At 42.4% G+C, this 15,761-nt stretch overlaps 2 protein-coding genes across 2 annotated transcripts; one reads left to right on the forward strand and one right to left on the reverse strand.

Moving 5' to 3' along the window:
* On the forward strand, positions 1-1,408 carry LOC120423156 (grpE protein homolog, mitochondrial). Its single transcript, XM_039586835.2, has 3 exons — positions 1-229; positions 343-508; positions 570-1,408. The coding sequence occupies exons 1-3, from the start codon at positions 156-158 to the stop codon at positions 993-995; spliced, it is 666 nt and encodes a 221-aa protein (XP_039442769.1). The 5' UTR covers positions 1-155; the 3' UTR covers positions 996-1,408.
* Positions 1,409-1,478: 70 nt separating this feature from the next.
* On the reverse strand, positions 1,479-7,281 carry LOC120423155 (putative pre-mRNA-splicing factor ATP-dependent RNA helicase PRP1). Its single transcript, XM_039586834.2, has 8 exons — positions 7,089-7,281; positions 6,507-6,956; positions 5,574-6,394; positions 5,242-5,505; positions 4,786-4,908; positions 4,524-4,714; positions 1,962-2,124; positions 1,479-1,894 (listed from the first exon to the last, which is right to left on the reverse strand). The coding sequence occupies exons 1-8, from the start codon at positions 7,136-7,138 to the stop codon at positions 1,767-1,769; spliced, it is 2,190 nt and encodes a 729-aa protein (XP_039442768.1). The 5' UTR covers positions 7,139-7,281; the 3' UTR covers positions 1,479-1,766.
* Between the last annotated feature and the right edge of the window lie 8,480 nt (positions 7,282-15,761).

The following is a 15,761-nucleotide window of genomic DNA, read 5'->3' on the forward strand; positions in this document are numbered from 1 at the left end:
TTGTACACCACCCTTGAACCCGCAGTTGTCAACGAGGAAGAAGCACCACAAAACCTGACGAAATTTACATCCAGTTGCTGCGGAGTGAACTTTTGCCAACAGAAAAGTGTCCGTAATTCGCACGTAATCAGCGAAACTTGTAGCGCAAACCCGTCATGGCAACCCTCAGCACACGAAATCTGTCGAAATTCGCCTCGCTCGTGCCGGCCCTTTCGAGAATCGTCCTCCGGTAAGTAGTTGCACCACCGAATGACGTAATTAACCTAGAAAATCGCACAGTCTGCTACTGCTCCAGTTGTGTTGTGACTTGGATTACGAAATTGTTATCTTCCTGCTCTCAAGGCCATCATCGGGGACGTGTTCCGTCAGCGGACGCCGATGGTTCTCGAGCGAAGAGGCGCCCAAAAATACCGAAGAACTCCCGGAAAGCGAACGTAAACTGGTCGGCGAAAATGTCGAGCTGAAGAAGGAGCTGGAGGCGGTCACCGCCAAGACGAAGGAACTTGACGTAGGTTACGGCCTTGAATAGGGTTGTTTTGGAATTAACCTTTATGTTTTGATTACGGCAGGATAAATACAAGCGCGCACTGGCCGACGGAGAAAACCTGCGGAGGCGGCTCACCAAGCAAATCGAGGACGCAAAACTGTTTGGCATCCAGGGCTTCTGCAAGGATCTGCTAGAGGTGGCCGATATTCTGGGACACGCGACGGAAGCCGTTCCGAAAGAGGAGATTTCCGACAGCAACCCGCACCTGAAGAACCTGTACGAGGGTCTGACGATGACCAAGGCGCAGCTGAACCAGGTCTTCAAACGGCACGGCCTGGAACAGGTCAACCCGTTGAACGAAAAGTTTAACCCAAATCTCCACGAGGCACTGTTTCAGCAGGAGGTGCAAAACGTCGAACCCAACACGGTGGTCGTGGTTAGCAAAATCGGGTACAAATTACACGAGCGTTGCATACGACCAGCTCTGGTGGGAGTTTCAAAGGGATAAATTAACGCTGAACAGCAGAATTTGTGTGCGCACATTTGCCGAGAACAACGCGGAGGGCGATTAGAGTTAGAACCGTTATTCACTAGATCAGCAGCACCGGCACCGTCGTCGTTAGCAAGCATCGCAAATCATTCCAAGTCCGTTGCTGGTCTGCAGAGAAGCAGCAGGGTGCAGAGCCGAAATCACACGAATATGATTGCATTTGTGATTAGATCGAATCATATCCATTGTTTTCGGAGAGGCTCTTCGGATTAGTATTCTTTTCGTTGCAATGGACCTGGAGTGACTTAATTCCAGTGACAAACTGTTACTTTTTTTTAGAGCTGGAACTACCCTCGATCGTAACGCCGACGATAGTGGTCGAATGTGTTGAGATGTGAAGAGCAAAACATAATAAGTTTAACTAATCGAAAGAGTGTGAAATTCTTATTTTGAGAACTATCCCTTTGTAATAGTTCTTTCAAATAACGCAACTTCTGTCGGTTTCACGTTTGCAAAAGTGACACGTTTATTATCTGTTCATAATTCGTGAGTTTAGAGCTGGATCCTTTGTTGTTGCCTGCAGCAAATCCTCTACTTTTAGTCAGCTGAATCATTTGCGTTAATTTGTGTTGATATTTCAAGTGGGTACACTGATTTATGCTAAATGTATTTACCACCTACCAGGGCAAACCGAGAAGGTACTTGAATCTTAAAAACAAAATATCAGGAAACAGTGTGCAAAAAGGTACACCAAATACGAAACTGAATCTTAGTGCAACTAGTTTAAGTCTAAAATCCTTGCTGGTACTGTTTCGTCTCGAGCTTGGCTGCTATGACCGTCAGCTGGCGCTTGGCCTCACACTCGGGGAAATTGTTCATGTCGTAGTACTGTGGCGCAATCTGCAGTAACCATTCCGCTAAAACGACAACAACAAAAAAGGACGGTCAAAACTTTCAAGCAATTTCCCAACAGATTAAACTTACGTTTCACGTCGGTGACGGTGCGAATGTAGTTTTTCGTGGTCAACACAAACTCGTTGTACATCACCCAGTTGGGTCGGTGGCCTAGACAGGTCGACGGGTGCAGCTGGACGATCTGGTTATCCTTGATCGTAACGTAGTGCTTCGTTTGCTCCAGGTAGGCAACCTGCAGGGAAAAGAACGGAAAATGGCACTCTTAGTTACTTACTTAAATACAATTAAAAACTGAGAATGGCCAAGAGGACCGGCCTGATCAGTGGCTTGCGGCATCTGCTACTACTAGATCATTGACACAAGCGGAAGTGCCATCTCAACATCCACTGCAACGAGACTTCCTCCCGATCCTCGTTAGAGCATCGTCCAGGTCTCGTGACCATAGAGAACTACCGCTCCAATAATCGTTTTGTGCATTGTTAGCTCCAGCTTGTTTCGATGTGAGGATCTTCCGTAATGCGTGTTACCCGTATGTCTGTAGTGTTCGATATCGGTGTGACTAATCTGGACGTCTTCCAGGTCTACCAGTTCGTTGCTTTTGCTAGCCACCACCAGTGTCGTCGTGAAAGCGAGAATCAACTGGGAGGAAAAAAACAGAGCGCCCTCAGCACCGTTCTGTCCACGATTGGACTGTCCACGAGTCGACTCTGGAGCAACCTCGCATCTGACGAAGGATAGAGGTTTGAATTTGCAAGACGGTAGCGGAACGATGTCCGCACGTGCAGCTGATTCCGGAGTTCACCACGAATCTGCTTTCCGTACGCCAAATTATGCGGCTGCCAAGTAGTGAACCCGGATGGAGATGTGTTTGCAACCGGAACCAGGGTGAACAATCTCTTCCGATTCGACGCTGAAAAGCAATTCCGAGCGATGGTGTGTTGAGTATCTGGACAAACGGATGGGTCATCTGAACGTTCACGGACTGAAGTAGCTTGTTTGGTAACCGGCATCCAGTTCAGCGACGACGGCATCGGCGATTGCAAGGTATATGCACTCCGGAAGCAGACGAGACTACCGTACTGGAGCCGAAGAGCTGTTGAAATTGGTCCATTCCGACATCTGCTGAGGAGGCTTTTGGGTACGTACTCCGTGATCGGCATGACACTGTTTGCTCATCCTTTTGTAGCAGCCGTTGAGTGTAACGTATTAGTTGTACAATGGTATCGTCCGACGTTTGGAGTATTTTTTCAGTGACGACCACTCTGGACCCCTGACTCTGCCTGTCGATGACTTAGCTAAGAATGTTGGTGAAGGTCTGTACGGCCTCGTCGGTTATCCTTACTTACTTTTACTGCTCGTACAACCTCCGGGTCATGAGCTGTCTCCAGATGCGCTGCCACTGGACTCGGTCCTGGGCTGCTACTCTCCAATTCCGCTGCGGAACTCCCACACTTTCCAGATCTTCCTCCACCTTGCACGTTGGCTCCGAATTGAACACCAACTTCACCGGATTGATAGTCTGGTTGGGTTGACGTGTCCGGCCCACCGGATTCGGCCAGCCTTGGCGACCTTCCGAATACTTGGCTTGCCGTAGAGTTGCGCCAGCTCGTGGTTCATCCTTCTCCTCCATACAGTGTTCTCACGCACACCGCCGATCGTCCTAAGCACTCGCCGTTCGAAAACTTCAAGCGCTTGTAGGTCCTCCTCGAGCATCGTCCACGTCTCGTGCCCGTAGAGGACGACGGGTCTTATCAGCGTTTCGTACATGGTACACTTTGTACGCCGGGAAAGGTGACCAGACCGTAAGGTCTTGTGGAGTCCGTAGTAGGCACGACTACCGGTGATGATGCGCCTTCGAATTTCTCTGCTGCAGTTGTTGTCCGACGTAACCAACGATCCGAGGTACACAAACTCCTCCACAACCTCGAACTCGTCGCCGTCGATCGTCACGCTCGGTCCTATGCGAGTCCTAAGGGACTCGGTTCCTCCTGCCAGCAGATACTTCGTCTTCGCAACATTCACCTTCAATCCAACCTTATCCGCTCCCCGCTTCAATTCGGTGTACCGCCTGGCCACATCCTCGAACGTTCGCCGACAATGTCCATGTCGTCGGCATAGCAGACGGACTGGCTGGACCGGTTGATGATTCGAGGTTATCCTAGTCAAGTGTGTTCTCCCAGTCGATGCTTTGCAGTAGCTCTAACATCCTGGGAACGTCTAATATGGGATTTAGGATGGGGGTAAGCTAGTGGGGATTGTGGAAGCGTGCCCAATAAACCTTCGTCGGAACCTCAAAACTAAACGTAGGAGTTTGGCTTTACCCGCAGCTCAGCAACCAAGAGTTGTTATATCGTTGCTGGTGTCGTTGTCGCCGATCCCAAGTACACGAACTCCTCTAACTTATTTCAATCTTGGAAATCACACAGAGAAGCGCTCTTGTCAGGTTCTCTCCTCCATATTTGAAGAGCTCGCCAGGTAACCGATTCTTGTCGGCATCGCTGTTGTTCTTCAGCTTCCAGATCTCTCTTTTCATCGTCTTCAAAACTCCAAGATCGACTCCAACGATCAGATGGACTACAGACCAGAAAGGGGAACCCCGCCAACGTTCCGGAGCGGAGAAACTTGACTCACCTGCATGAAGAAGCCCTGCACCAGCGCCTTCCGGATGTTGAAGTAGTAGTTTGTGGTGTTAAAGTCGGTGCTCGTGCGCTTCAGGTTGAACCGGTCCATTATCCGGGCGAGCTGCTGGCGCACATTGTCGGCCGACTTGAGCGAGCGGAAGTTGATAAAGTTATCGTAGCACCAGCTCGGATCCTCATTGTCTGTTTTTTTTTGGGAATATTCTTTTTGTAGATATCTGAAGATCGTTTTTGTTTACAACTGTGCGACTTACTCTGCTTGAAGGCATGGTACACGTTCAGGAGCGTCAAGTGGTCGCCGTCCAGGTGGGCGAACCGCTTCTTGGCATCGTCGGCGGCCTTTTTCATCTCGTTCGGGCGTACGAAACACTGCGGGACTAAACACAAGTAGGGTTTGGGAGGCACACCGCAATTAAAACCGCGCGCGTCCCATCAAATAGAGTTGCATTGTGGGCAATTTTTGGTTTAACCTAAGACTTTAATTGTTTAGTTCGCTTCGAATACGATCCGAGTCCCGCGCTTTGAATGTGTGATGTCGACATCGATGTGGAAGGATTCAAATCGTATTCGATCGAAACTAAGCATTGTTACGGCTACAATTTCCAGTTTCTCTCGCGCTTGCAAAGCAGAGAATCCTTTCAACATTCAATTGTTTTGTGAACACATGGGAAGGGGGAAGGGTGTAAAGGGACAAGGAGTGGCATTCTCACCCGATAACATGGCCGTGATCGAGAGGATCTCGTTGGAGCAGTTGTGCTGGCAGCTGGCGATCAACATCTTGGCTAGCTGCGGATCCAGCGGAAACTCGGCCATCACGGCGCCCAGGTCGGTCAGGTTTCCGTCGTCGTCCAGCGCGGCCAAGTAGTTCAGCAGCTCGAGTGCTCGCATCAGCGTTTCCGGTGCCGGTGGGTCCATAAAGTCAAAGTGCACCAAATCGTCGATTCCGAGTTTCTTCAGCTGCAAGACGACCGTTCCTTTTGAGGGGGGAAAAAAAGCATTTATTAGTATTTGTAGCAACTTGCTTCATGAAATCGAAACGAACCCAAATTGGACCGCAAAATTTCCGGGTACGTGTTGTCCTGCATCTCGGTTTTGTATGCTTTTTCCGTGTACAGCCGGAAACATTTTCCCGGTCTTGTTCGGCCAGCTCGACCAGCTCTTTGCTGCGCGCTGGCCTTACTTATAGGAGAAACTAGAAGCGATTCGACGCGGATTCGCGGGTTATAAACCTTTTGCTTGGAAAAGCCCGGATCAATCACGAACACAACTCCGTCGATGGTGAGAGATGTTTCGGCAATGTTGGTTGAAATGACCACCTTGCGCCCAACCGCTCCGTTCGGGCGCTTGGGAGGCGCCGGCTCGAAAATCTTTTGCTGCATGTTCGGCGGCAGAGACGAGTACAGCGGAATACATTTGAGCTCGCCAACCTCCGGACCGAGATTATCGATCTCTCGCTTGACACGCTTGCAAGCCTCTTCAATTTCCTCCTGGCCGGTCAAGAACATTAGAATGTCGCCCTCGATGTCCTCGCACATGTGAATCTGGATCACCGTACGGATAGCGGCCTCCAAATAGTCCCGCTCCGGTTCCGGGGTGTAGAATATCTCGACCGGATGCGTTCGACCTGGCACGTTCATCAGCGGGGCATTGTCAAAGTACTGCTGGAACTTGCCAGCGTCCAGCGTGGCAGACATAATAACCAGCTTGAGATCCTTGCGCTGCCGGATAACCTCCTTCAGGACACCCATCAGCAGATCCGTGGCCAACGTACGCTCGTGAGCCTCGTCAAGCAAAATAACCTGATACGTCTCCAACATCGGATCGCTCATGCCCTCGCGGAGCAACATACCGTCCGTCATGTACCTAAAACGGAGTGAAAAAACAATTTCAATTTATTACATTCTAGCCATCAAAGTATGCTGATTCCAAAAGCGATCGCAGCAAGCCGGGACAATAATTCCTCCCACGCACTTACTTGAGAATGGTCTTGGCCGACGAGCAGTCCTCGAAACGGATGCTGTAACCGACTTCCATGCCAAGAATCACGTCCATTTCCTCGGAAACACGCTGCGCCACGGACATGGCCGCCACTCGACGGGGCTGCGTGCACGCGACTCCCTTCGAACCGCTGCACCGGGCAAAGTCAACACACCACTGGGGAATCTGGGTGGTCTTGCCGGAACCGGTCTCACCGACCAGCACGATGCACTGATGTTCCGACAGCAGCCGCATGAAGTCCGCGCGGTACTCAAACACGGGCAGTGTGATGCGCTTCTTGTACAGATTGTAGTAATTCTGCGTGTACGGAATCCCGTTAAGTGGATTCATCTTCCCCGAAGAACCTCCCGAACCGCCACTACCGGACGAAACGGAGCCGCCACTTTTGCTGGAGGATGCACCGGAATCCAGCATTCCCTTTTCCTCCCTAAAAGAAAAAAAACAAACACACACTGATGTCAAAACGAGGCAACAAAAACGCTCGTGGCCGCCATATTGGCTTCTTTCTTTCTCGACGCACGAATCATCCGCAGGAGCAAAAAACGCAGAATCCACCCACCTCAGCTTCTTGATGAAGGGATCCATCACTTCGATGCGGCGCTTGGACATCTTGGATCGGCAAACGATTGTCCGGCGTTTGGTTTGGAGCAAAAACTCAGGTGGCAGCAGGCCGCGATTTTTTTTATGGAAACGTTGGCCGTCGATGCGCGCAGCACCACCTTTTCGCAAAACTTGAGCTATAACCAAAAAAGAAGTTTGACGTTCGTGTTCGTGCACGACAGTGATGCACGCCTTTTTCGTTCTAGCCAAGTTTGGAATAATATTTGGACGACTGCAGCTGAAGTTTTTTTTTATTTTCAACGGGAAGCTTGGTTACTCATTTCTGGATAAAACGAAACGATTTAATTTTTGAATCAACTTCGTGTAGGTACTTTTTTGTTGATGGACAAACTTGGCATCATCGTTCTCACTCACCCAGGGGTTGTGAAATTTCGACTTTTTTTGTGATAGCTGACAGAACACTCCAATCGTCTTCACCACGACAACCTGATTTTTACATTCTACTTTCGTTCGTTTCACACACAAAGGAATGAGTGCTACGCAAAGTCACTCACACAATCATTAGGTCTATAGAGCTTTATGACGTTTCGCGTACGCACACTAGCGCACCATTTGATTTTGCTGGCTGACAAAATTTAACCTCACTTTATTTTCGTGTACGTACACGCAATACATACGCACGTAGATTACTCTATTCCCGTACTTGCAGAATTGCAGAATTTCTGCAGCTTCTGCAGAATTCTGCAGCCAGCATAAGTCACTTTTTTGCAGCACGTTCCCGTACTTTTCAGCTCGCTCTCTTCATCTCTCTCTTTTGCAGAAGTTCTGCAAGGAGAGAAGCAGCAAAAATTTTGCCTGGGTAGCGCGTTCCAGTACTTTTTCTGCAATATTGTACACAGTTGAGTAGATTTACACAAATTGGGTATTAAAGTTTTTTAATTATTTCAAAACATTAAAATAAAGGGATTGAGAAAAATAGTAATTGAAAGGAGTTTACCTCTAGAACGGGGGCATTATTTTTTTATTCAACTCAACATTTTATTTAAAAGATCAAGCATGTACCATTTATTAGGTAACTAGAAATTAATTATGCTTAGGTAGAAATTATACATTAGAAATTATTCAAAACTTTTACATTAGGTAAAAAAAAATAGTGAGAGTTGCAGGTACGTTTTACAAATATAATTAAAAAATGACAAACAAAGGTTTAATATTGAAGGGGCCATAAATACACGTTTTCATAGCAAAATGTTTGAAAGATTATTCAGGATAAAATAAATAAATTATTACTGGATGTCACACAAATTGAGAAACTTAAAAAATCAGATAAATATTTGAGATATTTAAAAAGGCAAATATTTATATCAGAAAAATAAAAAATAAATAAAACACAAATTCAAAGCCTCGTTCAAAGCTTTAAAAATACAAATAATTTAAAATTAAATATATCAAAATGTTTACAATATCAAAAATATCATAATTTTAAAAATTCAAAATAAAACAATAAAGGGTTTCAACTTAAAAGTTCCTAAACTTAAAAATTCTTATATTTTAAAATTCTTAATAAAAAAATCAAAAGTTTGAATATTTCAGAGTTCAGAACACCAAAAATACAAAAAAAAAATAATTGAGTAAAAAATTTCAAAAATAAGTAAAGTTTTAAAATTCTGTGAATCAAAAATTTTAAAATTCAAATATTCAAACATTAGAAACTGTTAGTACTCTATTTTCCGAAGAACTTGTCAAAATTTCCAACCTCTAAAACCTCTAATCTGAGCTTCTAACCTAAAATATGACTCCAATAAAAATAGTACTTTTTATGATTCAAGATGGCGGCATTTTAAAATTTCCGAATTTTAGAATTTAAATTTCTTAGAATAGAAGAATTCGACAAAACTACATCCAATTTTACATCCAAGAATACAAATTGGTAGCACAGTTAAAAGAACAATGTTTTATTTGCCAATTAAATTTACCTATTATTTAAAAAACAATCGAAGATCAAAAATTATTCCTAAAAAAATATTTATTTGAAATTATTAAACACAAAAGAAATGTGTCTTTTAAAAGTTTTTTAAAACAATTTGTTTTTATAATACATTTTTTTGGTTGGGGTATTAGCCGTGCTGTAATACTGACTTTAGTTATCTTTTTTTTTGTCAGGTTAAAATATTAACACTAAAAAAATCGCTATATCATTGACATTAATGAACTAAGCCTGAAATCGTTCTCATTAAAAACAGACATTAAAAAAAACTACCCCAAAAATCCATTAATTCAAAATATACAAACGTCCCTTCAAAAAGACTACTTCAATTTAGTAATAATAAAGCATTAACATTTATTGCAACTAATAATAAAATGCATGATTTCACCCAACTTGCAAACTTTATGTAAGCGTGTACTCAACATCCATCACACCAAATTGCAGTAACTTTTCAACAAGAAAGGGAAGAGAGATCTTGCAGAAAAGTACGGGAACGGTTTTGCTGCAACTTCTACCTCTCTCACTGCAGAAGTTCTACCTGAGAGAAAAGTTACTTTTGTTGCAGAAAAGTACGGGAACGCTCTGCTGCCGTTTTTGTGCAGAATTGCAGAATTCTGCAGTACGGGAATAGACCTATTGACTTCCCTGCAGGAGAAATATCGCTTGGAGACCTTGGAGAGCGATCGTTTGACATTCTACCGAGATTCCTATCAACTCTCCAATGATAGCAATCATATGACTCCTGTCACCACGCAGCATACATTCCCAAGCAACCATCCAGCACTAAAACAAATCACTGTTCAGCACTAAAAGCGCTTCTACAGCTGCGAGCTAATGCTAAAGTGTTTTGACATTTGCATCAAAAGCGCTTTTGCAACTGATTTGCAGCTGATTTTGGACTTTATATTTCTGATTTCCAGCTGGCCCCTACTGTTGTTGTTCCACCCCTGCAAAATGTCAACAATGTTGGGAGAGGCAAAAATATTGCTCTCTCACACTCTTCTCTCAACTCTATTTTTAGTTTGTTTACCACTTTACCGACTCAGCTGACCGAGCGGAGAATTTGATTTATTTGATTGAAATTGCTTTGTTGGGGATGTGATGCCAGATACCAGAAGTGGTCTTCGATGCTTACTGATGGTTCCTGCGCCCGTGTTGTCACGCCTGTTTGGGAAATGTTTGAAATGCTTGATTGGACTGTTTCAATTACTGCGCTTCCCCTAAGAATGGTCTCGAAATCATGATTGTCTAAATTTTTGCCATCTGTAGCCGTGGGTATATTAATATAATAATAATTATTATTATTAATTTTCCATGAAGGGTGTCATTTTGGGGGCTTTTAATTAGTTCCGGTTTATTATGACCCCTCTCACTCATGGGATTCGATGACGGTGGACGACATCGAAACGCTTCTGAAAGAGATTCATGAGCAGAACTTGCCGAGACCGCTGTACCACCTGCTCCAGCCACCCGTTGAAACGCGGCCGCTCCTGTTTCCACTGTTGCTACGTCGTTGAATTTTCACCTGATCCTCTCCATATAAAAATACACAACGTAGGGCCCCGTTGGTGATTCTGCAACTCGGGAACGGCGAAATTCATCTTACCTGTTTTCCCTACAAAATTTTCATTGCTTTAAATCCATTCCTTCCCCAGTTGTCAGTTGAAAAGCTGGAAAAAATACATTCCAATTCGACGATCGTCATCAAATAAGTTTTTTTCCACAGCTGGTTTGTTTTGATTACAAGAAAGAGCTTCACGCAGAAAAATTAAGGGTTATCAAATTGATAAATAACATTATCAACATCACTAGTTTAAAGTTATTGTTTTGATAACGTTGATTTATCGTTTTGATAAACTTTAACCATAAAAACGAAAATATGTTTTATTGTTTTGATAAATAAAATTTTCACGCAATTTTCGCCATGCACGTTTTCTCCTGTCAATCAAAGCATAAACAAACAATTATTTAGCGACGTGCTGGAAGAAGCTTTACGAAAAATCATGTTCAAAAGAAGTTTAGCAGGCCGGAAATGCCGCAGCGACTTCTGTCCCGCGTGTTTACCGTGGAAAACTGCATCTTCCAAACCTCCGGGTGTGTGCGGACAAAGTGCGTGATCAAAGCTGGAGAAATCGGCTGCTTTTCCGGCATAACCATTTCCGACCCGGAGAAATAGCAGCAAAAGACTTATGCTTAGAGAAAAGGGAGTAAGTATTTTTTTTTTAATTAAGGGTACCTTTTGATTGTGCTAACTCCCCGAATCTTGCATTGAACCAGGTATTTGGATGCCATCAAACTGCTTACTGGATGGATTTTACCTGGGAGGGAGAAGCGAAGAGGACTTCTTATTCTTATTCATTTTCTTGTTGTTGTTTTTGTTTTTTGTGCAAGATAATTTCTCTTCCCATATAAATTTCCAGTCAGTCGTCATCTGCCTTTCTTGACAATTCAAATTTTCTTGCAGCACATTTCAAAACAGTGCTCAAGATTGTGCATGACTCATGTGATGCAACTTTCTCTGATATTTTTTTTTCATTCATAACATATTTTTTTAAGGTCCTCTTCCGTGCTGAGACCAGGTTTGGACCGGGAATCATGAAAGTTACAATAAAAATAATGATAATATTTTTTCAAACAAATGACAGCAACATGAAACCGATCCCTTTTAATTGATCTGAGTGAGTCTTGCTGAGTTTCAACTGGATGCTGAACTCGTTGAAGATCCTCCTCAGCTCAGCCGAACTGTAGAGTACCGCCTTGCCTTGTTCCTTCGTGACTCCACAGGCGTTGGGGGGGGGGGGGGGGGGGGGTTAGTATTTTCTTTGCTGCTTCCTGCTTCTCGAGAGCGATCCTTCTGTTTTTAATCCGGAACCCCGCCCGACAGCGGAGGAACTACGTCGGTGTGAACTCCGGTACTGCCGAACTTTGTTTTCCATCTTTACCATTCTGGTTGCAATAAAATGCAAAAAAAAACTTCCCTCAAAGCTCGGGTTCTACTGAACGATTTATTTATTTTAACACATTGACTACTACTACTACCAACTTAATAAGTCTTAGTTCAAGCACATGTTTGTATGACATAACATTGTTTGATTTATGGTCATAAGGAAATATATCTCATGAAAACATATTTTAAACTGAATTTTAATAAAAATTAGCAAAAAAATAAATAAACGTTTATTACATATTTTTGGCCTCTTTTGCATTTAATGAACGGTCTCAGTCCAAAAATATATTTACAAATTAAAATACTTTTTTAAATTTATTTTCCTTCAAATACAATACTGCTCCAACCAAATAAGAACAGTAACAAAAAATGAAGGCGGCTCTCACTGACAGTTTGCAAGTGGCTGACACTGACAACTAGGTGTATTCTTCTCCGCCCGACTCAGGATTTTACCTTGAGATGTGCGAGGATGCTTGCGAAGAGTTGCTTTCGCAAAACAACATTGCTCACACGGTGTCGGAGTTGTTGGTCGAGCAGAGTTCCAAGGCGATTGATCCATCATCGAGGCAGCATCCGTTCGCTCATTCTCCGAGCACATTGCCCAGTACAAGATCAACGACGTCACTAATGCATATTTGGAAATCACCGTAGATAGCAGGAAGAGCCAGAATGCGTCAGAAAATTGAGCAGAACCAGCTTTGGAAAAAAGATAAATTCGCACATTTATGAGAATAAAAACAATTATCTATATCTAGAGTTTTTTTTGAAAAGGTCCTATAAACAAAATTTTCAATTTTTGCTTTTTGGGTGTTTTTAGAACCGCCTTGAGTCAGGGGTATTCAAAAACACCCAAAAAGCAAAAAGTAAAAATTTTGTTTATAGGACCTTTTCAAAAAAAACTCGAGATATGTATTTTGCTTTTGTTTCATTTGAAATTAAAGAAAAAAGAAAAAAAACATCCAGAAAATGTTGATAAATATAATTTTCATTTCGATAAAAACACTTTATAGTTTTGATAAAAATCCTTATCAAAACGATCAATATTTTTATCGATTAGATAAATTTTGCAAGTGACGTTTCTTTTATGACGTTTATCAAATTGATAATACATTTTGTCAAAATGATAAATTTTGGTTGTCAAATTGACAAAAAAACTTATTGATTTTGATCACGCAGAAAAAAGAATTATCAATTCGATAATTTTCTGACATCAACTCGATAAATAAAATTATCGGTTGGCAACCAATAATTTATTTTATCAAAATCAATAAGTTTTTTTGTCAATTTGACAACCAAAATTTATCATTTTGACAAAATGTATTATCAATTTGATAAACGTCATAAAAGAAACGTCACTTGCAAAATTTATCTAATCGATAAAAATATTGATCGTTTTGATAAATATTTTTATCAAAACAATAAAGTGTTTTTATCGAAATAAAAATTATATTTATCAACATTTTCTGGATGTTTTTTTTCTTTTTTCTTTAATTTCAAATGAAACAAAAGCAAAATACATATAGATAATTGTTTTTATTCTCATAAATGTGCGAATTTATCTTTTTTCCAAAGCTGGTTCTGCTCAATTTTCTGACGCATTCTGGCTCTTCTTGCTATCTACGGTGATTTCCAAATATGCATTAGTGACGTCGTTGATCTTGTACTGGGCAATGTGCTCGGAGAATGAGCGAACGGATGCTGCCTCGATGATGGATCAATCGCCTTGGAACTCTGCTCGACCAACAACTCCGACACCGTGTGAGCAATGTTGTTTTGCGAAAGCAACTCTTCGCAAGCATCCTCGCACATCTCAAGGTAAAATCCATCCAGTAAGCAGTTTGATGGCATCCAAATACCTGGTTCAATGCAAGATTCGGGGAGTTAGCACAATCAAAAGGTACCCTTAATTAAAAAAAATACTTACTCCCTTTTCTCTAAGCATAAGTCTTTTGCTGCTATTTCTCCGGGTCGGAAATGGTTATGCCGGAAAAGCAGCCGATTTCTCCAGCTTTGATCACGCACTTTGTCCGCACACACCCGGAGGTTTGGAAGATGCAGTTTTCCACGGTAAACACGCGGGACAGAAGTCGCTGCGGCATTTCCGGCCTGCTAAACTTCTTTTGAACATGATTTTTCGTAAAGCTTCTTCCAGCACGTCGCTAAATAATTGTTTGTTTATGCTTTGATTGACAGGAGAAAACGTGCATGGCGAAAATTGCGTGAAAATTTTATTTATCAAAACAATAAAACATATTTTCGTTTTTATGGTTAAAGTTTATCAAAACGATAAATCAACGTTATCAAAACAATAACTTTAAACTAGTGATGTTGATAATGTTATTTATCAATTTGATAACCCTTAATTTTTCTGCGTGATAAAATAAATTATTGGTTGCCAACCGATAATTTTATTTATCGAGTTGATGTCAGAAAATTATCGAATTGATAATTCTTTTTTCTGCGTGTTGAGAAAGAGTGAGCAAGAAGTTTGCTTTTCATCATTCCTCTCTTTCACACTGCAACTGAGTTGCCAGATAAATGGGAAAAAATACTTCAGTGTTGCCTGCAGCAGCATCAAATCAGCTGGATTTCGGCTTCTAGCAGAGCAGTTGTTTTAGAGCTAAATTGTTCTAATCTTAGCTGTTTTATGACTATTCTGCTGTTCAATGCTGAGAAACAGCTAACTTATGATTTTTGTTAGTGCTGGATGGTTACTTGGGTTAGGAAGAGAGAGACAAAAACGAGAGAAAGAGAAAGAGCACGTTGTCTCGTTCGGGCGGCTGCTTGAGCTTGAGGCATTTTTCGTTCGTTTCGTCTTCGTGTTTACGTTCACTGACCTTCGCCAAGCAACGACGGTCATGATAGGCACTGAGCAAAACTTACACAGCTCAACGAAGTGTTCTACACATGATCTGGCCCTGCTGTACAGAGCACTCAAATATCAATCGCAAAACACTTGAAATTTCGGTGACTGGCCATGAAATAATGTAAATAGCCAAGCACTTGATTTTTAAATGGTGTTGAAAAAAAAAGTACGTACAAGCGATTTACAGGTTCTCGCTTGCTAGTCGTGCACGCTACCACTGCGCCGGCCGGCCAGTTGAAGACGGGATAGTTTTTTGTGCTATTGGTTCTTGCCTCGCTTCTAGCCTTCGATGTCGAGTCACGCAAAAATCAATCAGTGAAACACATTAAATTCATGTGGATAATCACGTTGACTTTGAATAGTGCCTGTTTTGGGTAGATCTTAAGATCATTTTCAAGTGTTTTGCTCATCACTTTGAATAGTTCAAGACGGTGGCACAAATTCATGAGCAAAACAATTGAAAAGCTTTAGCCACCCGAATGAAAATAACATGTTAAAAAATACCAAAAAGTCAACCGCCCAAACACTTGCATTTGATAGTGGTTTGGATTGATGTTGAAACACAAACCAATTAGATCTACGATGTGACTTTATTCAATCATTCAAGTGTTTGGGCACTTGAATAAAAAGTGTGGCATATTTTCAGTGGGCGTTGTGTGTCAGCGATCAAATCTAGATTAAATTTTCAAAACAACCTATCCCTCATGGGTTTCCTATGCAGATAGGGCCTTTTGAAAATTTAATCGAGAAATATCGTTTTGGGAAGTGATCGCTGACAGAAAGTTCTATCGAATATCGAGCAGTCCCATTCAGTGATAGATCCCTTTTCAAGCATTGCGACTCACAATTAAAAAAATATTTTGTGTAAATA

The sequence above is a fragment of the Culex pipiens genome, chromosome 2 (genome assembly GCF_016801865.2).
Source record: "Culex pipiens pallens isolate TS chromosome 2, TS_CPP_V2, whole genome shotgun sequence".
Lineage (NCBI taxonomy): Eukaryota > Metazoa > Arthropoda > Insecta > Diptera > Culicidae > Culex > Culex pipiens.

Bases quoted from the DNA above. Each gene is read 5' to 3' on its own strand.
- LOC120423156 (XM_039586835.2), top strand. From the start codon at position 156: ATGGCAACCCTCAGCACACGAAATCTGTCGAAATTCGCCTCGCTCGTG. The intron at 230-342 runs GTAAGTAGTTGC...CCTGCTCTCAAG, and splicing joins CTTTCGAGAATCGTCCTCCG to GCCATCATCGGGGACGTGTT. The intron at 509-569 runs GTAGGTTACGGC...TGATTACGGCAG, and splicing joins CCAAGACGAAGGAACTTGAC to GATAAATACAAGCGCGCACT.
- LOC120423155 (XM_039586834.2), bottom strand. From the start codon at position 7,138: ATGTCCAAGCGCCGCATCGAAGTGATGGATCCCTTCATCAAGAAGCTG. The intron at 5,506-5,573 runs GTTCGTTTCGAT...CCCCCTCAAAAG, and splicing joins AATTTTGCGGTCCAATTTGG to GAACGGTCGTCTTGCAGCTG. The intron at 4,909-5,241 runs GTGAGAATGCCA...ACTTGTGTTTAG, and splicing joins GATCACGGCCATGTTATCGG to TCCCGCAGTGTTTCGTACGC.